The sequence below is a fragment of the Arvicanthis niloticus genome, chromosome 30 (assembly GCF_011762505.2).
Source record: "Arvicanthis niloticus isolate mArvNil1 chromosome 30, mArvNil1.pat.X, whole genome shotgun sequence".
NCBI lineage: Eukaryota > Metazoa > Chordata > Mammalia > Rodentia > Muridae > Arvicanthis > Arvicanthis niloticus.
In genome coordinates this window covers 12,624,161-12,650,223 of record NC_133438.1, presented here as the reverse complement: position 1 = coordinate 12,650,223, position 26,063 = coordinate 12,624,161, and the positions used below count along the sequence as shown (strand labels likewise).

Genomic DNA, 26,063 nt, shown 5'->3' with positions numbered 1-26,063 from the left:
GGAGACTGAAGGCTTCAGACAAATTTTAGCTGTTAGCACCCTGGTGACTGGCTTGCCGTAAGTTATACCCTTAGTAACTGGGCATTTGCGACCACCACGGTGGACGTGAATCCTGTAAATGACCTAACCTTGCCTAGCCTTATATCCCAGCCTTCATGGTTTATCAGGCGGGGAACCTTGTGCTGTGCAGAGAACTGGCGGTATTGCCAGCAGCATACACTTCAGAAGAAAGGGTATCAGATTGCTTCTTCCATCAGAGCTCCTGGATATTACCTGTATGCACCCACTTGGCTCACCTGATGGCTGCCACCAGAGGAAAGGAAGGACCCTTTCTCTCACCATGTACTTCGTAAGAAAATGGGTAATTATGACTAGAGATAAAAGGAAAAAAACTGAAGGAAAAACTACAAAGCTTCTAAAAGCAAACATGGTTCACCTTCAACTTTCCAACAGACAAATGTGTTTTATAGGCCTTGGTTTGACAAGCAAAATCATAGCATTGTCCAAAATATATTATTTCTTTCTATGTAAAGAGAATGAATATTTGAGTGAATACACAGGAAAGCTTGATTATGATCCTGGTTCTGGAAGAAGCTGTGAACCTTTGCTCTTGTCAACAAAACAGAAATTATAGCAAATAGTTTGCATGGTCTTTTCTAGAATTCTGACTCTTGCAACTAATGTTTTGAATGAGATTAACTAATATATCTTCTTTGATAATGCTATCTAGCTAGACATTTCAGCTTACTTTTCAGAGTCCAAAATTAGAGTGTCTTTAAAATATGTCTTTTTGTTCGTTTGCTTCATTTCTCATTTTATTTACTGATACCAATTAAAAGTAGCTATCAGTGTATTTATAAAGAAACAGGCAGTCAGTGTAAAATTTATTACTGTTCTATCTCTGCACAGTTTAGAAATTTGTTCTATTAAAATTCCATATATCTTCCCTTGAAAGTATTAACTAAAAACAAACATAAATAAATAAATAAATAAATATTCAAAACTATTGGCTGCCTTGCAATTCCTTTGTCTACTTGCATGGATGATATTTTTTGTATGCGTGCATTTACTATTTGAATTAATGAATATGTTTCAGTCTGTTCTTCCAGGACCAGCCTCTTGAGAGTTAAGTACCATTCAGAGGCAAAATTCAAAACTTTGGTAAGAAGTCTTACATCCATGCCAGTGTAAAGTAATGGACCTTAAAGATAGATGCAAAAAACTCACTCTGAAATGAGCATCTTATAACTTGAGTGCCTTCACTAAGGGTCTTCAGCTATTTTGAGTGGTTATATGAATACTGAGATATTTTCTATTAATGCTAGATAGAAGTTCCATCCCCTGGCTTATGCTGGTGTTTCTTAGACTGATGTTTAATATACTCTGGTCAAGGTACCATTAATAGAACAGCATTTGCTTCTTACTCCTTTTCTATAAAGCCAGTTGAAGCAGTGCTTCTTCAATGGTCTCCAGTAAAATTTTAAGGAGAAACATTCATTCATCCCTTAAAGGCTCAACTGTGTGAGTTGACAGCCTTTTCATCAAGTTTTGGGTTTTATTTACTTATAACTAAATTAATACGGGAGACTCTTCACTGTAGCGGAAGAAACCACCAGGATCATCTAATAGGACACAAATAGGTTCACGACCTGTAACTATTCTTTAATTTACGGGTTTGGTGGCTCAGCAAAGTAAAGAAGATGAAGCTTACGTTCACAGGTATTGAGAAGGCTACTGGCTTGTGCTACTGTCAAAACCACATTTAAACACTAAGATTAAGTTGCAGCATTTACTATTTTGAATTTCATAACCTCTTTGTAAAAAATCACTACAAATATTCACCACCACTTCTGTTTTTTCCACCACAACCCTGCCTGCTTCCTATCATTCACTAACAACAACAGTGACACAAATACTACCTAAGAGAGGAATAATGTCAATTTGCCTTCAGTATTTATTCTCATACACAGAATTAAATGAATTAAGGGAAGTGGTATTATTAAAATTGTAGAATACCAAGTCTCAGACACTCTTTACCCCATGCAGATGGATAATTATTCAACAACCTATGAAATAATCCCCTGTGTTAGAAATCTAGAAACTAGTTGGAATACTCTTCTGGCACATTTGAATCCAAAGCTAGCTTTATCAAAAACATTAGAAAAACACATGGTTATAGCTCATCTTAGCCTGTCCCAAGGCTCATTGAAGTGGTTAGCATGACTGGAGAAAGGCTCCCAGCTCCTGGATTCTTTCAGGGAAAGAAAGAGAGGACTGAAACCTAGTTCCACCCATTCAGATGTTTTGGTGTATTCTTTAAGGGAGTGGTTTCTGTCTTTTCTGCATCTCTCAGTTGGCAGCACTCAGAAGCAAGCTAAGGTCCACTGAAAACAGAAGTGACACTTTGAAACATTATATACATATCCAACACAGTCCTTTCTCTGGTCTTGAGACAGTGAGAGGGCAAATCTCTTAGAACTCTTAGCTTTTCTGTGGGGAGGAAAAGAACTGGAGTTTGTATAATAGTCAGGTTGGCATGTGGTTGGTTCTGACTGGCTCTTCTTGTGTCTGCTTTGTAGTATTGATGCGAATGGGAACAATCTAGGGGCTGCTGATAATAAAAGAGAACTGGGAAGTTTGTCACAATAACTATCAGAGAACCTGTAGTGTTATGGACACATATCAAGGGAACAAGAGAACATGGGTTATTAATAGAGCAACTGCCAAATTCCTATCATTTACAACTAGAGAGAAGCAGACCAACATTGAAGACACACCCACTGGAATGTTTCAGGAGATTCTCGAATCTTTATGCAGACTATTTGGTAAAAATTCTTCCCTATATAATGTCAGTTTATGGTGTTTAGGAATGGTGTCTATGTTTTCAAATGCATGGGATAAAAATTACAAGGCATACATGCAAACAAACAAACAAAACAACAACACAGCAACAAACCCCCAAATCAAACCAAAACAAAAAAACTCCAACAAAACAAAACAAAACAAAAAAACCACCACCACCACCAACAAACACCCCCAAACCCAAGAAGCTATGACACAGGAACAAAGTCTATCTACAGAAACTGATGCTAAGGTCATGTTGGTATATGAAGCATCTAAAACATAATTCAAAGTGATCATCAGAAATAAATTACCATCTCAGATAATTACATGCAAGCTAAATGAGATTATTTATAATGAGATGAAAATGCAAAAACAAAAAGAGAACCAATAAAATTAGGAGTTGAGGAACACAAACTCAGTAAAAGGCTTTCACAGAAGAGCTGAGTTTGGCATTAACAATCATGAATTAAAAAGAAACTATTTGAAATGATACAAAGAAGGGAGGAAAGCCAAATACTGAACAGAGAGAGCCAAAGACAGCAAATGGATGTCACGGAGTTTCAAAGAGTACTTCGTAAGCTGCACATCCTCATTAAAGGACACTTTTGCAAGTGTCTGTTTTTATTGAGCAGAGACACTTCAACTACGGGTCTTCTTTTCTTCATTTCCTTCTTCCAAAAATTCAACCAAACAGAGATAAAAGCACAGTCTAGAGTTAAATATTAAAAGCAGAAATATGATCGATTGACAAGATTCAGAAGCAAGAATAATTTAGCAAGAATAATGCCTAGAAGTTACTGCCAGAAAATTCTAGATAATGCTCTCAAAAGGTGAAAGGAAATAAAAGCTGGTCTCACAATAAACACTGCTATGGACAATTTGGTGGGGAATGGTTTCATGCTTGATACTCGTAAGAGCAATCACAATGATGATGACAGTGGAGATAATAGAAGCAGCTTCTTTTCCTGTTGTACATGGCTTGACATCCTCCATTAGCTAGAGTCACACATCCCTGCAGACCTTGAACCCCTTCATCTAAGTTCTCAGAGCTTTGGAGCGATATCTGTAAGTACTAAGAAAGGATGTTAATGAGGCACAGAAAGATGGCCACTGGAATTTTCTGCTTCATGATAAAACTCTGTCCTCAGTTATGTGCATTAAGAATGACATTCTTCCATACTTCGTAAATATTTAGAACAGTTCTCTAGCTTTTGAAACAACAAAGTCCACTGTCAAGATGAAACAAAATGTTGTGTAGTATTTGATGGCTACTTTAATGTTAAAGTCAACTGTCCCTCTCTGTGTGTAAATAATAGTTTGTAACCACCTGGATTGCCCACAGATTCATATACAATTCAATTACACACATTCCAACTCATCTACATAATATAAAAATAAAATGGTAATTTTGATTTCTGGGCTACAAACAACACTCATTAAAAGAGTGAGGATTTGGTTTTTTGGGGTTTTTTTGTTTTGTTTTTTTTTTTTGACTCTCTGAGCATCACTATAGTGGTTGGCGATAACAAATGACAGTAGACAGCAAGAAGAGCATCATGGAGAGATTGGTTGATTCATTTTCTAAGAATGATTAGCATATGGTGCGAAAGCTCTGTGCTTGCTCAATGTTATAAACAAGGGGAAAACACCAGTCATAAGAATGTAAGGATCAAAAATTGCATCTGATGGTCTTACGGGTCTTTGAGGGCGGAGGCCTTGCTGATCTTCATGCTTATGGCATGGCTCTTACCGAGATAAAATGTGGCTATTGTCAAAAAGTGGCAGACCACGAGTAAAACTCCTGCTGATGTCAAGACACCTGATGGTCATTTATTTGCTCCAGCTGTTCTCTGTTGCTTATTCACTTAAAATAAGCAACAGTCAGAAACTTGAGATATTCTCTGTGCACCATAAGCGGGTCAGCCAGATCTGGAAGGGCAAGTGACTTGAAGGAAGTGGTAAGTGAATCCATTCCAGACAGCAATGGAAAAGACAGAAAAAAGGCTTGCAAGTGCATTTATGGCCTTTGTCAGAAAAGTTAAAAATTCTGAAAAACACAAGTTTGAGTGGAGAAAACTCAGGGAGCTCCATGGTGAAGGTGGTAGTTCTGGAAAGCCTAGCACGAGAAAAGATTGGTGCCAGAGGTCTACAAGCTGGTAAACATAAACCATCAATACAATGAGTTGTGACTGTGCAGGGGGTGCGAGGAGAGAGAGAGGGAGATAGAGGGAGATAGAGGGAGATAGAGGGAGATAGAGGGAGGGAGAGGGAGAGGGAGAGGGAGAGGGAGAGGGAGAGGGAGAGGGAGAGGGAGAGGGAGAGGGAGAGGGAGAGGGAGAGGGAGAGGGAGAGGGAGAGGGAGAGGGAGAGGGAGAGGGAGAGGGAGAGGGAGAGGGGGAGGGAGAGGAGGGAAGAGGGGAGAGAGAGAGAGAGAGAGAGAGAGAGAGAGAAGAGAGAGGGGGGAGAGAGAGAGGAGGAGGGGGAGGAGAAGGAGGAGGAAGAGAGGGAGGGAGGGGTGAGGAGGAGGGAAAGGGAGATGGAGAAGGAGAGGGAGGAAGGGGGATGGGGGAGGGGAAGGAAAGGGGAAGGGGAAGGGGAAGGGGAAGAGAGAGAATGAAGAGTTTTTTTTTTAACTGAGAAAATATCCTGCATGCCAGTCTCAAGATTCTCAGCATTAGGCAGTGTTACAGGAGGATTTTAACAGGTTGAGCTACACAGATTTTTTGCCTGGGAAGAACGGGTTAGTGCAAAAATCAGCTTGTCAATTAAGCGTGAGTTGAAAGTTCAGCTTTCGGAAAATCCTGAACTTATGCCTCACATTTCAAGAAACAGATCCCGAGGAAGGACAGAAATAGATGAAGGCTAAAGATAAGAAGAAAAACTTAGATGAGCCAAGTGAAACTCATAAGTTTCTCTACCCATGTCACTGGCTCACGTAAATGCCAGACATCATTTTATATACAGCCTAGATATAGCAGACGTTGGCATTTAAGTATAGACTGAGAAAATTGCGCTTGAATGGATGGAAGTTTACTGTAGAGAAAAATGATTTCCCCCAGTTAACAGTTAAAACCCCAATAATAGGAATGTTTTCAAGCAGAGGTTGTAGAGTGAAGAAGGGAAGAGCTATAATGATACCTCAGTTCACAGCTAAAAAAAAAAAAAAAAAAAAGGAAAATCAGCTTCAGTTTAAATTGCAATGTGTGGGTTGTGTACACAGAGCCCTCCTCCTCCTTCCTGCGTCAAACCTCAGGCTGCGTGTTAAATGGGACAAGTCACATCGTTCATAGTTCTGCTCTGCTTGGTACAGCTGCTGGCTGCAGGTGGTACCCTAAAAATATATTGTTTGTTTATTTTGTGTCATAGCAGTCTCCAGAATGGTGCTGAAAAGTGCAAGTGCTCCTCTCCTTTTGTGTCAGTGAACCACATGATGAAAGACTAAGACCTTTGCCAGCCTCGGCATGAAAAGACCCAAATAAGGGGCCCAGGTAGGGCTTGTGGCTCTGCTTCTCTTAAATTCCATTTTCTTTGGATTCATGAAGCAAAGCTGACAAGCAGCTTGTCTGTCATCAGAGCCCTCTTGCCTGGGTCTCAGTGAAGCAAAGCCAAGCTACAAACTGCCTTTGTTGGGGGAATAATTGATCTGCTCCGGAGATTAACATCTGTAAGCACATGAGGCAGAAAAGAAAAAAAAAATCAATAACACATCACAGAAGCAAAATAAAACAGAGACTATCCAGGTAAATGTTCACGGAGATTATTTAAATAGAGCTTTTAATGAGTTCTACTTTGTAACTTACGTGATCAGATAATGTCACCAGTCATACTGGCAGAGCACACAGGGAGACTGCTTACCTCACAGTTGTTAAAAACAACACAATTATTTATATGTAAAACTATCTTACACGTTATTTTCAAAATAATGGTACATGAGATTTACACTATGCATTAATACTACATCAGTTCTTTTTCATTAGGTGAGCCTCAGAATAATAACCCATCCGAAAGGTGAAGATCTATATGAGCTAACTGGCACAAAGGCAAGATTGGCAACAGTAATTTCATGTCAAGCAATTTTTGGCAAGGCACTTCATGCTATTGAAAAACAAAAGGATCAATGGGATTCTGATGAAAAGAGATTTTTCAAATCTAGGGGATAATTAAGTAAAATGTAAACTAAGGATGATTTTATAAAAATACTTTAATAACTCATTGTCTTCTAACAGCTAAGTCACTGAAGACTTTCTAAAATTTAGTGACATAGAAATGCATTTAGATTATTAGCAGGGGAGAAATATATTATCTAAAGAGTGGACTTCTCATCAGCTCCCACATAACATCAATTCCTGTGAGAAACATGGATATTCACCACATATATATTCTATGTGTGTATAGGATGTGTATATATATATATATATATATATATATATATGCATATATATATTAGGATGTATATATAATGTATTTATATATAACATGTGTATATACATAGATATATATGTATATACACATGTATATGTATACATATATACAAATACACACACACACATACACACACATACATATATCCTATGCACAAATAGATATATGTGGTAAATCCAGACTAAACATCGTGGTGGTTTGAAAATGCTTGGCCCAGTGAGTGGAACTGTTAGGAGGTGTGGCCTTGTTGGAAGAAGTATGTCAGTGTCGGGGTGGACAGTGAGATTCTTTTACAAACCATGTGGGAAACAGTCTTCTCCTAGGAGCCTTCAGATGAAAATGTAGAACTCTCAGCTCCTGCATCATGCCTGCCATGGATACGACCATGCTCCCACCCTGATGAAAATGGACTGAACCTCTGAACCTGTAAGCCAACCCCAATTAAATGTTGTCCTTATTAGAGTTGCCTTGGTTATGGTGTCTGTTCACAGCAGAAAAACCCTAATGAGGACATTCATAATTCCAAACTTCAGAAACAGGGATAAGTGATGTTTATCCTGACAGAAAATGGGGAGAGGAAAAAGGATTAAAACTGCAGAGGTAAAAGGGAGTCCCAGAGTCAGGCGTGAAAGGCAGACAGAAATGGGAACAGACCGGTGTAAGGCACCAAAGGAAAGCAAAAGCGTTGACATAATAAATGTAAGTCTGATCCAAATGAGGGACACAGGGTAGAAACATTGACCTGAAAGGAAAGACCATAAAGACAATGAACGTAAAGTCACAGTGAGTGGAAAGGGACAGAAGGTTAGGAAAGTTATGTCATTTTTAGACAGTAACCTGCAGTTGCAGATTACAGACTAGAGGAGAGCTGGTCAGAACTGCAGGCTCACCCTCAGGTGGAGGTCACAGCCTTTGTTGTTTTCCTGTCTATCATGCTCCACAGCCATGCAGTTCCTTCCTCTGCAGATTTGAATCTTAGGTCAACAACCAGCCATCTGAACGGACCTTGGTTCTGATTCCTCATACTGTTTTAAACTTTGCAGAGCAGTGATCCTATTGGCTATCTTGTAGTTGCTCTATGCCCACGTAGAATGTATAAACACACCATATACACAATCTCTTCACAAGAACTGAAGTTGTGGTAGGTCCCATGAAGGCTTGATGTGTCCATATTCCTGTGGTGATACAAATCAGTGCTCTCAGCTGATATTTTTCAGAGACAGAATGAGTGTGAAGCTGGTTCTAGCTCTAAGATGGGTAAAGAGGAATGTACATTTTTCACTCAAATCTTTTGGTTGAATCTACCAATTTCAGCTTTTATCAACTGAAAGTTGCTGGCCTTGGCTTTCATAATTACTTCTTTAGCTGTATATTTGTTTTTATGTTGAGAACAGGTCTGCCTATGTGGCTCTAGTCCTAACACACGGCAGTCCTTTGGAGGACTGAAACTGCAGGTGGCTGCCAACACACTGGGATCTCTATACTTTCTTTGTTTTATATAATGAATTTTACACTTAAGTTTATGCCTTTCTAATTTAAACTCTTTCCTAGGATCAGTAAGTGTGAGGAGAATTCGTTATCCTAAAATACCTTCCCAAATACTTGATAAATCACCCTTCTCCATGAGCAGGACTCAATCTTTCAATTCCATACGAAGCAAATACGTGCAGTGCTAATAAGTGAAGAAACTGTCTTCTGCACAGAAGAAATGTGAAATTTCAAGATGAGCAACTATTTGGTTTAACTAGACAATGATCACTCTAAGTTCAGATGAACAGAAGCCCCTTGGTACGTTAGAAAATCGTAATGCTGACTCATTCTTCAATACACTATGCTATATATGAATTGTGTGCTTAGATATTAAAACTGAAAGTATAATTCTCCCTACACTTATGCTATAAAGATACTGATGAAGTTGTAGACCAGGAGGTAGAAAGGTGATGAATGAGATGATGGCTTATGAGTGTGCTCATAATGAACCGATCAAGCTCAAGAGATGGATGTGGAGACTTGATCAAAGAGAACAGAGAGATTCATACATTTAGGATGTAAGAGGAGATAAATGGACTGACAATACCCCTGGGGCAGTGACACTCTGCACTTCCTATCAATGAGAGCAGAAAGCAACTGAAGTCCTGAAAGAGTGTGCCTTGCTTGCCATGAGCACAGCCATGTTAAGGACCCCAGTACTCTAGACCCATGGGAAATGGGTAAAGCCGTCCCCGGGGTAGGATCCGGTAAATGGAAAAAGCGTCTTCTAGTCATTGTGTGGATGTCAATAGTGTGTGTGGAAAATATCACCATAGTATCCCACTCCCCAGTTGCTTATAGCATGAAGAGCGCTTCCTACAGAGATCAACCAAAGCTGTCTCTTTGTCAGCCGTATGTGATACTCCCACCTCCTTGCTCAGCTGTGTGTAGTAGCCCATCTCCCTGTGCAACTCTATACAATAATAAACATGTAGAGTTTCCGGGGCTCAGCAGCAGTGGCTTCTCTATCAGAGAGCTCAGACTATCAAATCCCCGATTTTCTGAACATGTCCACATTTCTGTCCTTTCTTCATTCCCTTACCACCCATTTAGGTCAGTCTTTGAAGCCCCGCAGAGCTTACAACCTCAGGACTTGGGAACCAGCGATGCAACAGGCACCGACTCATACATGCATGTGACAGCTGCCTCTCTGGGTAGAATAAAGTCATTGTATAGTAAGACAAAACTGAGTTATAAACTTATTAGCATTTAAAGCCGTGAGCTTGACTCAGGTTCACTGTTTGAGGTGATTTTTTTTTTAACACAATTGGTGAGAATAGAGACAAACATTAAGAGGAAAAAGCAGAGCCAGGAAACCTTTGGCCATAATAGCACCAGGAGAATAGAGGAAAGATGACCAGGCCCTGGAATCATGTATTTGCTGAACAGAAGGATGTGTGGGCTGATAGCAGTTGAAGTCCTATTTATAAAACTGATAAAAGTGAAAGATACAGACAGAATATCACAGATGGCTCCTTTCTTCTGTGTAAACACTATTTAGCTTTCGTGTCTTTGCCCATATTTTTATTCTTTTTCTCTCAAGTATAGCATGCCAAACAATTAATTATCTTTCACATTATAGATGTCAGTACAAATCATGTTTACATTCTTCCTTTGAGAATTTGTTGCTCTTATTTAACAGCAGAAACACATCTTACTCTCTTTCTCATTGCACTTAGACTACATGACAAAGAGAAAAATGTCATGAAGTACTTACGCCCAAGAATTCTGTGTCATATTAATTGATTGGGTCAAGAATGACATCCTAGATAATATTTACATTACAAATGACGATGGCAAACTGCTATTTCAGGCCAACAACTTGTAATGAGTCCCCCAAGACATTAACATGATTGCTTATTTAGGAGATATTTGTGATTCAATACAACTAATTTAGCTCTGAGATAGTTTTATTGGTTATAAAGCTAAGCATAAGAAATATGACTGGAACTTAGTTCATCACACAACATGCTGTATGCAATCTCCACTCAAACCTCACATTATTAAGGAAATACAATTATTTGTGATCTGTTGCAGTCTGTAATCCTTACTAACATCTTAAGCATATTTATGTTTTCATTCTCTGCTTCCGAACGTTGTGATAAATAAGATGATTAATTCAGAGGGCAAGGGAATTCTTCAAATGTTCTGCACAGAAGCAGCTATTGTCCATGGGTGATAATAGTTGATGAGGAAAGGAGTGGGTTAGTGATGCAGGAGACTGCTTAGTATCATATTGGCCTTATGAGTCAGTGTTCTACCTGGGGAAATGGTAAACGTAGTAAGATTTGCTTTGCTTTTGCATAACACTGTGAGTTAACCTGAAAAGTTTACAGTACCCTCAAAGAGCCATGGAAAGAGACTGAACTAAGGATAAAATGAAGGATGCTGCCTTTATCCAAGCTCAAGGTAACTTCTTTAATCATTTAGTTCATAATCACAAAGTATTTTATTATACAACCAGTTGTGAGATTTAAGGATGGCTACTCCCAGATCATGAATTTTTTATCTTCTATTTCCCAGTTTACAAGTAGGGAAAACCAGATAAAGCTAATAACAAACAACTCCCCACCCCTGCATTTAGTTTGTCTTTTGAGGCAATTTGAGTTCTTGCATTCTGCTTGCCCATGTATTTACAACGAATACATTAACTAATTTGAAAGGATACACCAGCAATAAGCAAAGTGAATGAACGGACCTTATAACCCATTAACACTTCAACCAGTAGTATTTGTTGCTATTCAGGGACAGTCCACTCAGAGTTCTAAAATTAGTTTGTAGAAGTTATTTTCTATGTTTGGAACACATGGTTGTTCCAGGAAATGTCTTCTGATTCCATTTCTATTCTTTTTCTCTGTAACCCTGGGGGAAACTACCTGTTTACATGAATATTTGTTTCTTCATTCCACATGCTTTGAATATTTGTATGAATTAATTGTGATGCTGTAAAATACCAAACCATGTATGTTTCCTGAGTCACTGACTTTTACATGGTTCCTGCATCTGAGTTCTCAGGAGGACTAGAGACATACACCTAAATGGGTCCAACATTGTAGGTTTGTGTTAAAATTGAGCCCACCATCTCTGTAACATCTGAGCTCTGTCTAAACTGTGGTACTTCTAACAACTGATGCCCACATTCCAGTACATCTAACCATTAAGTTCAACATCCTAGGGTTATGTAACAATGGAACCCAGTATCCTAAGTATTTCTAACAACTAAGCCCCATATTGTAATATTTCTAACAACTGATCCCAGACTGTGGTTATATCTAACTTAGTTGGTGCAGCACTTAAATCTAACAGTAAGATCTAACATTACAGCTGCTGGCTATTGTTGGAGTTAGGAAGGAAAGATGTTGTCTGTGCTAACCAGTTTTCCTTGTAAGGAGCCAGAAGTTTTGTTCTAAGAAACTATGTTTTGAACTTTGACATTGGACTAGGAATCTGACAACTCAGTCTCATTTTCAGATCCATGCCACATCACTAGTTACTGCTGAAATGGAGTAGATGGAGCACAGATCTAGAGGTTTACTGATGATGGGTATTTCTGACTTAGGACTGACTTGAAAGAGAATGTTTTAGAAGACCTAGAGCAAAGAGTGGAATGATTAGAATTGTATAACCATCCTTTCAGTAGACAACCACTTTCCCTGAACAGAACTGTGTGGCCATCTTGCTACTAGATGATCAGTTGAGCTGAACAGGACTATGAGGCCACATTGGTATTAGAGAAGCTACTTCCCTGACTATGGCTATGGTGCCATATTGGTAGTACAGAACACAAGTTTCTGACTTGACTTTGTGAGTTTCTGGGAAGACACTGATATTTCTAGGCAAAACTCTGAAAATGATTGTCACCAAAGACTATTCTTCAAGTGTTCATTTAAAAATTATAGTAGGTCTTAGACACATCTATTTCAGGACAACATTGACTTTTTTCTAACTTTATGAGAATTGAGTGCTAAAATATATTTGCATGTAACTTATAGTCATAATTTTACACAACTCATCAAAACAATACAGTTTATAATAAACATAGATCGAATGTTACTAAGGGCAAATTACATTTTTATTTGAAATAAATTTGCTATTAGTACTAGAATGAGACAGCTTGACATGATTCATATTTTAGTTTATTGCTTACTCATAAGCACTGAAAAATCTTGTTCTTAAATATCAAAGTAGTGAGTACATTTTGTATGGTGTTACCCAATTTATGTAACTTATTTTAAACTGCATGCCACAATTTACACATTCTCTATCACAAAAATCATTTCAAATAACCTGCCAACTGGCAAATCTATTAGGTTTTCTTTCTACTTCAATGAAAGCAAAGAAATGGAAAGTGCTCAATTTGCAATAATTTCTGGGAAATGTATCAAAAACATGACAAAGATCTAATGAACATCTATTAATCATACTCCAGAATCTCTTAAAGGAACCAATCCTAATTAAATTAAAATGTTTGTAAATGTTGACAGATTATTGACTCTGTATTTGTGTCTTTTATATAATGTTTTGTTAATTTAAAATATGTGCTGAATTATTTTTAACAAGCTTTAGAGCTATAGATAAGCTTCGTTTCCTTTGTAAAACTTGTAAAATAAAAATCATACTATAAATGGATAAATACAATTTCACTCTGAAACACATCAAATTAAATTTCCTTTTTGCATCAGTAGCTCTGTTTAGGTAGATGTTATGGCTTATGCCTCACAACTGTAATTCCAGAACTCGGGAGCATGAGCAGGTGGATGGCCTACAGAATAAGACCCTGCTTCAAAATAAAATTTAAAAAAGAGAAGAAAACAGAAAAAACATTTCTTATTTTTTCCCCTTTAATATGTATAAAATGGATATTCCCATGACAACCATATGGATTCCAAATATAGTTGTAGCTAAGAACCAGCTTATTCCACATCCCTGGCGAGCCCTTTTAAGCCAAACAATCTTATAACACTTAATACAGATTTTCTATCGATATCCTAGTGGCATGAACATTAGGACCCAAATCTTTAACAATCAAATCAATGTAAATAAGTGTTTCCAGGTTAAAGGAGACATAAGTTCAGCATGCACAATATTAACCCATGTACTTGTGTGTACCATGCACATTGGCAAATTGCCAGTTTTCAGACACAGACTCTAATAATCTTGAATGCAGTATTCCAAAATAGTAAAGCTCTCATATCCCTGATGTTCCTAGGCATATCTGAGCACAACAAATGTCAAATGCAAATTATTTATCTACAATCATTAGAATAGTTGGGATTCACTGATCTGAAAAAAAAAACATGTTTCATTTATTACTTTTTATTTAATTCTAATCTGCTAAATAATGATTTCATGTACACTACAAAGCACAGAGTTGTATGAACCGGGAAGATATATGTCTGACAAGACAACTGCTATATTTTTAGTTGAGAACCATACACCAGTCTGAAAGCATTTCCTATAGTCTTTCTGAAGCCCTGCTAATTTGTGTATGGTTTCTAAGCCACTTCTAATGACTTTGGGAAGTACTAAGCTTGTTTACCTTTTACCAATATTCTCTGCTAGTCTTCTAAAAGAATAATCATCAAGCTGCCATGAATTTAGAAGTGTGTCGGATGTAAAGGAAATAAAGTAAAAGAAAGGCAGGCAGTTTTTGTTGTTGAGGTTAATATTAAATTTAGAAACATTGATTCTCTGGATGTGGTTACAGAAACACAGAAACAAGTGACTAATGAGCTTTGTTTTCCAATGAGGTTTTTTTAAAAAAATTCTAACATAATTTCAATAAATAATTATTTCCATTATTATAATAAATAATTTCTTTTAAAATAACATTTGTGTATGTTGTGTTTTTTTTTAGCCATGGTGTAGCTTACAGCAGTGAAGCTAATTTGTACATAATAAATATAAAGCTCGTGGACACCAACTTTTCTTCCCCATGGGAGATGTAGCTAATCAATCATAGGACTCTTTGCCCTGACAGACTCTGGAGTTTTGGATTTCAGGAATCCATTACTCATCAGCTGGAAACAGCATTCATGTTGAAGGTTGTTTCCTCTCCTTACTGTTAGAACACAGACATTCTCTTTCAATCAACAATGTATGTGAATAAAGGCTTTTAACCTGTTCTATTGCCTCAAAGGATGGTGACACGGTCAGAAGCGTGGGCTAATATGAACATGCTTTTTATCCTTTGCTCTATCAGTCACCTACTGCTTAAGAAATTGTCTGAATCTGTTTGTGATACAAAAAAAAATTCCCATGTTGATCTTCTTGCTCTCCCTATAGATAATGTGTTTTGCAAATATGGGGATTTCAAAAACATTCTTTTTGTTGTTTTATTAAAACTGCATACACCTGTATGCCTTTTGAATTCACCAGAGGAGTAGGAAGCTGGGAGACTGACACCTGGATCATCATTAGGGTTTTCTGCCTGTTTTTCTGCTCAGCTGGAGGCTATGTGATTAAGACCCCCTCTACTCAATTATAGGGGTATTATTCTTGTCTTTCTTTGGCTGTCGATGGGAGATATCTATGTGTGTAATGTAAATTTGGACTTTGTGAATGCTCCTTCCAAAAATCAGTCAGAAGTTGATGGGCAGAAAACCTAACAATGGGGTAACAAGCATTTGGGGGTTCAGGAATTTGTGAAAGAAAGGCTGAGCCATGGGAGAATAAAAAAATGAGAGATTTGGAATTAATCAAGAACAATAACTGGAAGAGCAGTGTATATGGAAGCAGATTTGAGTCAGACATCCTAGAGGCCAGCTTCAAAGATAGATGCAGACAAGAGTTAGAGTTTAGCTGATTTTACTGAATATGGGATGAAAGTGAGAAGCAAAATTATGCCCCAAATTGCATAAAATGTAGTCTCACTACATCCTCTGATGTTTTACCTGCACTAGGTTAGTGGCATCAAGAGTCTATTTCTATTTTTGTTGTGACATACCCAAGTATAGAGATTCAGATCCTTCTGTTTCTCCAGGAACCAACAGGGCCAAACATCAGGAAGTGTTTATTATAATGAATAGAACTGAATATTTGATTGTCTGAAGAATATGTGTGACTCAGTGAAGAGGAACAGATATATTCAAGATAGCATTTTATTCCTTAATCATTGCTGCAAAAGTGATCATAATGACCAGAGAAAAATATGTTCAATAAGGCACAGAAAATTGCTCCAGATAAGCCCTTAGGGGAGTAGCAGACACTTTTTAGCCCAAGGCTGGCTAAACAACAGCAAGCCCAAAGGCAGAGAGTATATAGAACTTAATTATCTATCTCCTAATGATTCTGAGCTCTGTCACAGTCAGAACTGAGAAATAAGAGTTGCTGTCCTCAAAGGAGAGCTACTGAAAAGGGAGGAGTTGAGGATGCCAGCTCTCCATTCTGGAGACAATGGAGACAGGCAAAATGAGATGCCAATCACAGCAACTCTTAGAAGCATTTTATCTATTTTATCTTCTCTACATTATGTACACCTGTCTTTAAAAGTGTTCTGTGTATTACTGTGTAATATATATTTTTTGAATAGTATGTTAACCCTTGTAATGCAAAATGTCTCTGCATGTAAAATCTTACGTGGAGTTTAATAAAATAGTAGTTGTAGTTACACATAACACAAATGCAAATAGCTTTCTAAAAGTGATTATAAGTACCCATGCACATAAATTATATCTTCATATTATCTTTGGATATAGGTGGAATTTTGCCAAATTGTAGGTGTAGTGCAAAATCTACACTTTGATGAGATAGTTTGCATAGCTCGTACATTTTGTTTAAATTCCCTCATTGTTTGAAGCATTTTATCTGTCTCTTAATTTTGAAAGTATTTTACTTTTTTCCATGAGATTCTGCTTACTAGACTTCGAAGGATGAAGTGACTATAAAGCCATCATAGCTGACTTACCTTAATTTCCCAGTAAAACTGTCACCAATGACTTTCTTCATTGAAGACAAGTCTTGGGTTGGAGCAATGAAAGAGAACAGTCCATGCCGTTGTTAGTCAGAACATTAACTGCTTAACTTTGCTGAATTTCTGCCTATGCTGACCTGTTTTTTCTTTGAGAACACGATCCCTGAAAGCCAGGGTGCCTGAAGATCAGCAGTCCCTCTTGATGCAACCAAGAGAAAACTGATCGAATATATGATGAATGTAGATTGGCAGCCGCAGTGACTACCTGATAACCTTTAACTTTACTGTAGTCTATCTGCATTCTTAGTACACATGTTTTGGTGCCCATCCCAGTTGACATTTCTGGGATTACAACTGTAAAGCCACTTAAAAAGGGACAAGATGTGGTGACCGGATTCCTGAAAAAGCTACACCTATTCTTAGAAAAGAGATAGATATTTCCTCCACATCTAGCCGGTCTCCCACCTTCATTTTCTTTAGTCTATAGCTATGATCTTCACAATCTACAGTAATTCAAAAGCAGAGTTATAAGCCCTATTTCATGCTTCACCTATTGATTTTTCAGAGGAGGAACCTCCCTCTATTGCTGTGTCAATGCAGCGTCTAAGCAGATGGTTCTACAATGCCAAGACAGGAAAGAGTTCATCTAGCCTGGGTTAAAGAATGCCACTACTTTCGGGAAGAACATGATTCAGATTTTTTTTAGAAACTAAGGTTCTCTGCAAAGATTTATAGTTCTTTCTTTGGCACTGAGAGACAGTGAACTGTAACGATGAGTCCTACCGCCTGAGCAGGGGTACGCGAGTGTGACCTTCTACATCTGTTATGGCAATTCATGACCACTGGGTTGGGGGTGGTACTGCTAGCCTTGTTCCTTTTGTGACAAGTAGAGCCGCCAACAGAAACACAGGTTGACACACACAGGAAATGTTTTAGTTTGGATTTGGTTTTGATTTTTTGAGGTATTGTCTAGGGATATAGCTCACAATCACCTTGGACTCAAAATTCCGAGGTAGCCTCCCAAATATGCAGACTACAGCCACATTCTATGGTCCTTATTAGAGAAGTTATAAAATGTTTACTACCTTAATAGTATCATTTTTTAAATCATGTTTTGCTTTGTGTGTGCTTTTTTTTGTTACCTTGCTTTTTGTTTGTTTTTGAGACTAGGTTTCTCTGTGTAGGCCTGTCTGTTTGGGAACTTGTTCTGTATTCAGAACCGGTCCCAGTGTTCTGAGTGCTGGGATTAAACTCACGCACCACCATGCCCAGTTACAATATCTTTTATGATGGTACAAAGTTTTATTTTTAAATCTCGAGACACTGATATCATTTTACATATAACTTATTGTTCCTTATTATTCAGTTCTGAGTTATATCACCCTCACAGTAGTTAGCTGAAGAAAGATTAAAAAAAAAAAAACTAGTTTTACTTTTGCTAACAAGTTTAAGTTTATGCACATCAATTTTAGATCCATATAAGAATCTAAAGAAAATGTATATGGTTCTATGATCTCACACAGACATGTGAATGCTTGTATAAGAAAGTTTTCGACTTTGTAAATTTCACAGATTCACAGTTAGTTTTCCTAGCCTTCCTTCCTTCCTTCCTTCCTTCCTTCCTTCCTTCCTTCCTTCCTTCCTTCCTTCCTTTTTTCCTTCCTTCCTTCCTTTCTTTCTTGCTTTCTTTCTTTTGAGAAGGGTTTCTTTATGTAGCCCTGGCTGTCCTGGAACTCACTATGTACACCAGGCTGGCCTGGAACTCAGAAATCTGCCTGCCTCTGCCTCCCAAGTGCTGGGATTAAAGGCGTGTGTGGCCACTGCTCGGCTTCCTAACTTTCTTCAAGAAGAGTTGTTTTCATTTGAATCTTTGTCCGAATAATGGAAATAATTTTTCCAGAATGTAAATATATGGAATACTAACTTGACATAACCTCACTGCCTCCTGATAAATGGAGGATTCTTTATTGTCACAATATGAGAGCATTAAAGCCTAGGGGTAAACTCTACAGAAAGTATGAGATGGTCTGAAAAATTAGGAAGAATAAAAAGTGACAGACCTGTGAAATCTAGAAAGAATAATGATACAAACAGAAAAAATATGGTGCTAACAGTTTAGCTATATACATATATACAAACTCCATATTAAAATCTTTATTATCTATCTATCTATCTATCTATCTATCTATCTATCTATCTATCTATTATATTGAAATCTTTCTTTTTTGTGTGTGAAGACTTCTACTATAGTCCCTTTAGAATCTTCAGAAGAGTCTACTACCAATGAAATAAATAAATATTTTTGTGTTGGAGGATATCAAAGGCTCTTTGTCAATTGCTGATGTAAAGCAGTATACACAGGTTGGCAAAAAATTGTTTTAACCCAGAAAATTCCTATTATAAATGCCATTAATCAGAACCCCCCCCCCCCAAATACCCATTCACATTCCACATCAACATACAGTCCTTGTACACACTAGGTGTGCCCAGAAATAAACAATTCCAGAAACACTAGAAGGAGTGGTTAGTTGTCAACACTTACTGCGAGGACAATTTGGAGGGAACTATGAGCCACTTCTATGTACTGGTACTCCAGAAAACACCCTGAGACAGTGATGTATCGATGGTCTTCTGGAGCCCAATCTGGGGCAGGAGTCACAGACGTCACCATACATCCTGGTCCATTCTCCATCCACCAAGATCGGTGCATTGAAATATTAAACGTCAGGATAAGGTCTGTTTCCTGCAAGAAGGCAATTTGTAAAGATGAGAAAGACTATAGATATCAGTTTCTTTGGGATGGACTTATTTCTGTTTCTTGTTGGAAGAGGTAGGTCCCTCCTACCTAGTGTATATTATAGGCACTTAACTGCTTAAGTAATTATGTGCATGTTGATTATAGTTTTGAAGATTTGACTGACAATAGTACTATCAGTTAAATTATTATTATTCTTTATTATTTTTTGAAAAATTACTAATAATTTAAATGAACTATATCAAATTGAAGAGGTCTTTTTTGTATTTGAAAATATTGTGAGCTCAATGTTTTAAACCATACCATTGGGTGAAGTTGGTGCCATTATGTATCTGATTCATTTTTTTCTCTTTCAAAATACTTATTTTTTCACATATTTATTTCTTCAAACTGAATTGTAACTTGACTACATTTACCTTAATGTCGAGGCTGATGGAACAAATTTTTCAGAACTTTTCATAGTAATTCACACTATTACTTGTTTTTTTCCCCTTTCTACTAAAAGTTGGTCCTGTGTGTGCACATGCCATTGGCTCTAGGACTCTGCAGATACTAAAATCCAAAAAAAAAAAAAAAAAAAAAAAAAAACCCAAACAAACAAACAAACAAACCTCATGTCGCTTATATTAAATGGCAGGTGGTCCAATTAAGAGGCCCAAGGAAGTGGGGAGGTTTGGTGGGGTTGAAGTGGGGGTTAGGGATATCCTCTTCAAGACAGGGCTGGGGAGAGGAGGCATGGCTGACAAAGAGTCAGAGGGCTGACTGGGAGGGAAATAACAACTGGACTATAATAAAAGATTAAAGAAAAAGAATAAAAAAGAAAGAAAAAAACAAAACAAAAAAGCTGCATAGTTTTTGAGTAGAGAGGGGAAACTTCATTAGCAAACCATCGTCTTCAATCTTATCAGGTTCTACTGTAAATTTTTTTCATAAAATTTCTTAGAAAACATTAGCAAATTATAGGATAGAGATAATAAATTCACAGCTCTTCAGATGGTATACAAGGTACCTGACTGATGATATACACTCACATTGGTTATGTTCACGGCACATAAAAAGGAAGAAGGTACAAGAGAATGCAGTGAGCACACTCCATTTCTCAACCAGTCATGAGGGATGACCTGCATGGGAACTGGACTATGTCAATGTTGGTTATGTGGAGTCACGGGATAATAGGAGCAAACTACTCTCATTCCAGAGTGAGGTGCTCCATTTGCCGTGGCACACCTTGAGCAGACGAGTTTATCTCTGTTCTGTGACTGTGAGCCACTGACTCCCACTGAAAAGGCTAAAATTAAGTAATAGCTAGTGATCCCAGACACCAAAAGGTGGAGTCAACTGGAGAAAGTGGGTTATGGTATCATCATCTTCCAGGTAGCAATGGAAAAAATATGGAAGACAGTTTCTCTTCTTCCTGAGGCTCTGGAGAAAAGCTTCAAGAATTCTTTGAAACTTGGAGACAGAGAGCTGACAATTGACTCAGGCTTAATAAGTTTCAAAGTAAAGCCTGCAGCCAAAGCTACACAAAAAGTGGTGATAGCTCTTGAGAGGCAAGTCTATTGCTACAGAAGATGGGTCCAAAGTAAAAGAACTTTTGGAGCAATTTGTGGTCCATAGTGAGGAAATTGACTGTGCCTGTTTCCTAATGTTTTCCAAGAAGAACAGAAGTTTGTTAGCAGAGCAATAATAGCTGAATCTATAACACCTCATATTCCCAGTTTTTAAAGACAGAAAAAAATATAAAAAAAAATAGAGCATGTAAATTAATAGTCATGCGAATGCTACTGAGGGAGATTGTGCAAGAGAATGTTTTTGACATCTGGTGGGGTGGGGTTGGGGATGGGGCATCCTCGTGGAGGCAGGGAGCAGGGAGGAGGTATGGAATGTGGAACAGTTGGAGGGTAGAGCAGGAGGGGAATAAAATCTGGACTTTAAAATAAATAGATAGATAGATAGATAGATAGATAGATAGATAGATAGATAATTTAAAAAGAGAGTGCTTTTCAAAAGCCAAAAAATCTACCATGAATAAGTCAGTTTGATAATCTTCTAAAGGTATTGTTGGTACCTATATAGACTCCCTGACCTATTAACTCTTCTGTATTGCTATTCCAGGCCTAGAAGAATGAGACCAATAATTGTGAATTAGGAAATGTGTGGCTATGAAAAACCAAAGACAAACATGGTCCATAACATATGGCCTTTCTTATGGGCTTCGGTAACTTTGAGTGAAACTGGAGTATCTTATTACAGTGCTGGAAGGCCACTTCCATTTTGTTTAGGAGACTATCCAGGGAATGATAATGTTTTTGATGCATTCTTATTTCAAAGAAACAGGGAGTCTGTCATATCTTTGATCTGGTTGCACAGAACCAGGACCTGAACAATGGTTAGGTGTTCAGGGTCAGCTATATAAGAAAGAATACTGTTTTCTGCTTCTTTCTCTTTCTTCCTCACTCAATATTTGGTTACCAAAGAAAACTAGATGGATCCCTAGTGACAAGGATGAAAAAGAAAATGTCTTGAAAGGCAATTAGACCAAGACTAAGACATAAGAGCAGCCAGGTTTACATAGTCCAGAAATAACAGTTTGGTTTCCTAAAAGCTAGTGATTTCTAATGCAGTTAGCTCAGGATCTCAGTAATCCTTCTTTCTCCCAGGAAATCATTTCCATATACAAGGTTCCATCTGAAAGAATGAAAGAGAGGATTTTTATGAAACTGAAATATTGGCCGTTTGTATTATTTCTCCTCAGCTGTTGGGGCAGGACTTTTTTCTCACGTAAAAGTAAACAAGTTAGTAAACAATTATGCATGAGTTTGTTGGGGATACTTGTTGCTTTCAAACAATAACTAGGGCCCAGACAGTGATTCTGAGAATCTGCATGTTGGATAGCTCATTAAATATGAGGTTGTCATGACTGATGCAGTGGAATTCCTTTGCCATTGGCTACTCAGTAGTACACCAGTGCAATCGGTCTCTTCAGCTTCAGAAAGAACTACATCAAGACATTGATATAAGCAGAGTTTATGTCCAATAGATCTTCATTGATCAGTAGCAATAGTGTATGCTTTATCTTCTAAATATTGATATAAATGGAGGGGAGGAGAGGATTGTCATGATCACCTATACACCATTGAAACATAGCTAAAATGTAAGAGGTAACAGATGCAAAAATGAAGATGTCTAGGAAGCCAAAACATGAATATCTCATCAGTTCACCCAGTCAGTTCTGACATGTTTGCAATAAGAAAAACAAAAAAGTCCTATACATAGTAAAGACACTATTCTAGACTCTTCTGCTTTATTTATTTATTTATTTATTTATTTATTTATTTATTTATTTATTTATTTGTGTGTGTCTGTCTCTGTGTGTGTGTATGAGTGTGTGTGTATGTGTGTGTGTGTGTGTGTGCATGCGTGCATGCACATGTGGGAGCATATAGATGAGGATGTACAAGCACAGCTTGTAGGAACTGGTTCTTATCTTTCACCATGTGATTTCTAAGGATCAAACACCCATGATCATTCTTGAAAATAGGCACCTTTATCTGCTGTGCCATCTCACTGGTGAAAGTTAACCCTTTCTTCCCTAGAACCAGGGTGTTAAGAGACAATCTTTACAAATTTTTAATATAAATGCAATATATTGTATGATGCCTTTTATTTCCCTCCAGATTTAAAGTGTTTTACCTGAGATGGGTGTTAGACTGGATGAATGGTCAGAGAGTCTGCATCCCTCATTTTTGTGGATACTGGAGATCATATCTGGGTTCTCTTGCTTGAAAGGTATACACATCACCAACTGAGCCTTCTTGCTAGCCTGGTTCCTTCTAGTAATACTGTCTGCACTATTTTTTGAGGACTTCTGTCACAGACCAGGTTAAACTGAATAGTTTCAGAAATTGGGAAATCTATTGTTTTGTCTCAGAGGCTCCATGTTTGCTCTCAAGGTATAGTCAGGATGGTTTTTCAGAGCAACAAGAGACAATATTTGTCCAAGACTTTGAGGAAATGCTTGTAATATTTGGCCCTTTCCAGCTTCAAAAATGTAACTATGATCTCTGCTCTGATTTCTCAGAATATACATCTTGTGGGCTGTGTTCAAATACTCCCTCTGTACAAGAAGTTCATTCATGTTTACTTACAACTACACAGGACAAAATAACCTTAACTGGTTAGATCAAATTACTGTATTTCCAAATAAATGTGTGCTTGGTGGTACTGGGAGCTTCCACATGTAAATTTGGAAGGAGCACAGGTTAACCTATAATGCTAAACTTTGATGGCTAAGAATTATCAGAGCCAGAGTGCATGGATGGCAGGCACTATATCTCATTTCTTTCCTTTCTGTACTACCCATTTTATTGTCTATTATTGTCATAGAATTTATTTCCATAAAATTAATAACCAGATAGAAGTGTTTGTCCATAGTTTCTGCCATCTTCCAGTATTTTATTGCAAAATAATTATATCCATTTGTTGGATATCATTTCTTAACATATTTATTTCAATTTTATTCATATTTTGCCATATTTGCATTATTATATTATCACTTAACAATTTATCCATATGTGCCCCTGGAAGGTGTGAGTTAGAATGTGTTCAGGCCACAGAATTCTCTACTTTCAACAATTCTGCATAATTTTCTCTAAAATTTGATTAGATCAATAGTGTAAAATTTATGACCATATAAATATTTTTAGGGCTGAGCTGAGTTGTGAATTATGAGAGCAATTTCTTTCTTATATAATGTTTGTTCCAGTAGTTAATAATTCTTTCCCATCAAAAAACATACTTTATTTTTTAAAGTAGTTTTAGGTTTAGAGGAAAAAAAAATGAGCTCAAAGTATAATCTTCCACTGTGAACATTCTAGGCAGGGTGTTAGATTTGTTGCAGTCTGTGAACCTCTATTGAATATTATTATCATGCAAAGTCCCATTTTTCACTGTGTTCATCTTGACACATGGTATGTGGCCTTAGAAAATGAGAGGTGACATGAACCTGCCACTCCAGTGTCAGAGAGAGTCATTTCCTTGCATAGGCATTTTTCTGTACCTCACCATGGTGTCTGTGTCACCTTCCTAACAGATGGAAATTAGTTGGTTTAATTTCTTAGAAAATTCTGTATCCCTGCAATGCTCATACAGAATACAATCGCAACTGTAGCTGGATATCTCAGATCAGCTTCTCTTACTTAATACTATACATTTAATTTTTTTCTTCTTCCCATGACCTCATTGCTGATTTCTTAATATTAATAGCATTTCATTGTCTGTGGAAATCACAATTTATCTATCCAATCATCTGAGAGACTTCTCGACTGATTTAGGGCTTGGACAATTGTAAAGAAAAGCTGTTACAATTTTTTACTGTGAGAGGTTAATGTGGACATAAGATTTCAACTATTTTAGTAAATACTGGAAAAGATTACTGTGGGGTTACATGGTAAAGGGGTATGAATTTCTGCAAGAAACTACCACATTGTCAAGTGGCTGCACTGTTTTGAAATCTCCTAAGCAACGAATGCTGATTTCTGTTGCTCTGCATCCTTATCAGCATTTAGTGTTTCCATTTTCCTAGATTTTGTTCACTTTACATGTGGATGCCCACTTTTCTATCTCCATTTGCCAAACTGAGTTTTCTTTCTATTACATACTTTCTATTCTTTTTTATCAAAAGTCAAATGCTCATGTTTCTTTCAAGCTTTCTGTCCTGTTCTATTCATTTCTCCATATATTCCTTCACTGATACTACAGTCTGATCAATGTAACATCATAATAAATCTTGAATTAAGAATGTAGTAATCCTCAAATTCCCTTTTTAAAATACCATATTGCCTTTTCTGAATATTTTCCTCCCAATAGAAGTTTTAGAATTAATTTGTCCATATTCACAAAATAACATTCAGAATGTTGAAAGGAATGAGTCTGTAGAAACTTACATTTAAAGATATTGAATCTTCATACCAATGTATATGGTTTATTTTTCCAGTTACTTAGTTCTCTGGTTTTCTCACCAATTTTATACTTTCCTCATATGTACCCTGTATTCACGTTGCTGCATTTATTCCTGCTTTTACTGTTTAGTATAGTACTACTGTAATTTGCATTTTGCTTTTAATTTTTCATTTCATTTGTTCATTGTTGACATACAGAAAATGAAGTGATTTTTATGTACTTCCCAGCAGGCATTTTTTATTGGATATTTTATTTATTTACAGTACAGATGTCATTCCCTTTCCCCAATTCCCTTCCCTAGAATCCCCTATCCTATACCCCCTTCCTTTATGCTTTTATACCATTTTGATTACATACATGTAATAATGTCAGTTCTAGATTGAGGGTCTAGCAATACAATAGATGTAAATAGTTGAGGAACAAGGAGTTCAATAAACACAAATAGAAAAAAAAAAAAAAAGCAAGACATTAAACCCAGTTACGTGAACACTCCCATGATCACTGTTTCTAAAGGCTTATCAGGATGATCAAAGTATCTGAGCCTACTTCCCTATCTTAGCTCAAGGTCATTTTCATGTCTGAAGCCTACTTTCTTGTTCTAGTCTAAAATTTAGAATCCTGTTTGAAATTACTTCTTTG

At 37.2% G+C, this 26,063-nt stretch overlaps 1 protein-coding gene across 3 annotated transcripts in view; it reads right to left on the bottom strand.

Annotated features, from left to right (window-relative positions):
* Nucleotides 1-26,063, bottom strand: part of Nkain2 (sodium/potassium transporting ATPase interacting 2) — a 978,239-nt gene that overhangs the window by 147,741 nt on the left and 804,435 nt on the right. For all 3 annotated transcript variants that reach the window (XR_013108250.1, XR_013108249.1, XM_076927919.1), the window contains one exon: nucleotides 19,251-19,451. Coding sequence is in view for 1 of the 3 variants with exons in the window: in XM_076927919.1 (XP_076784034.1) it covers nucleotides 19,251-19,451 (201 nt within the window). In the remaining 2 variants the exon portion in view is untranslated. The remainder of the gene's footprint in view (nucleotides 1-19,250; nucleotides 19,452-26,063) is intronic.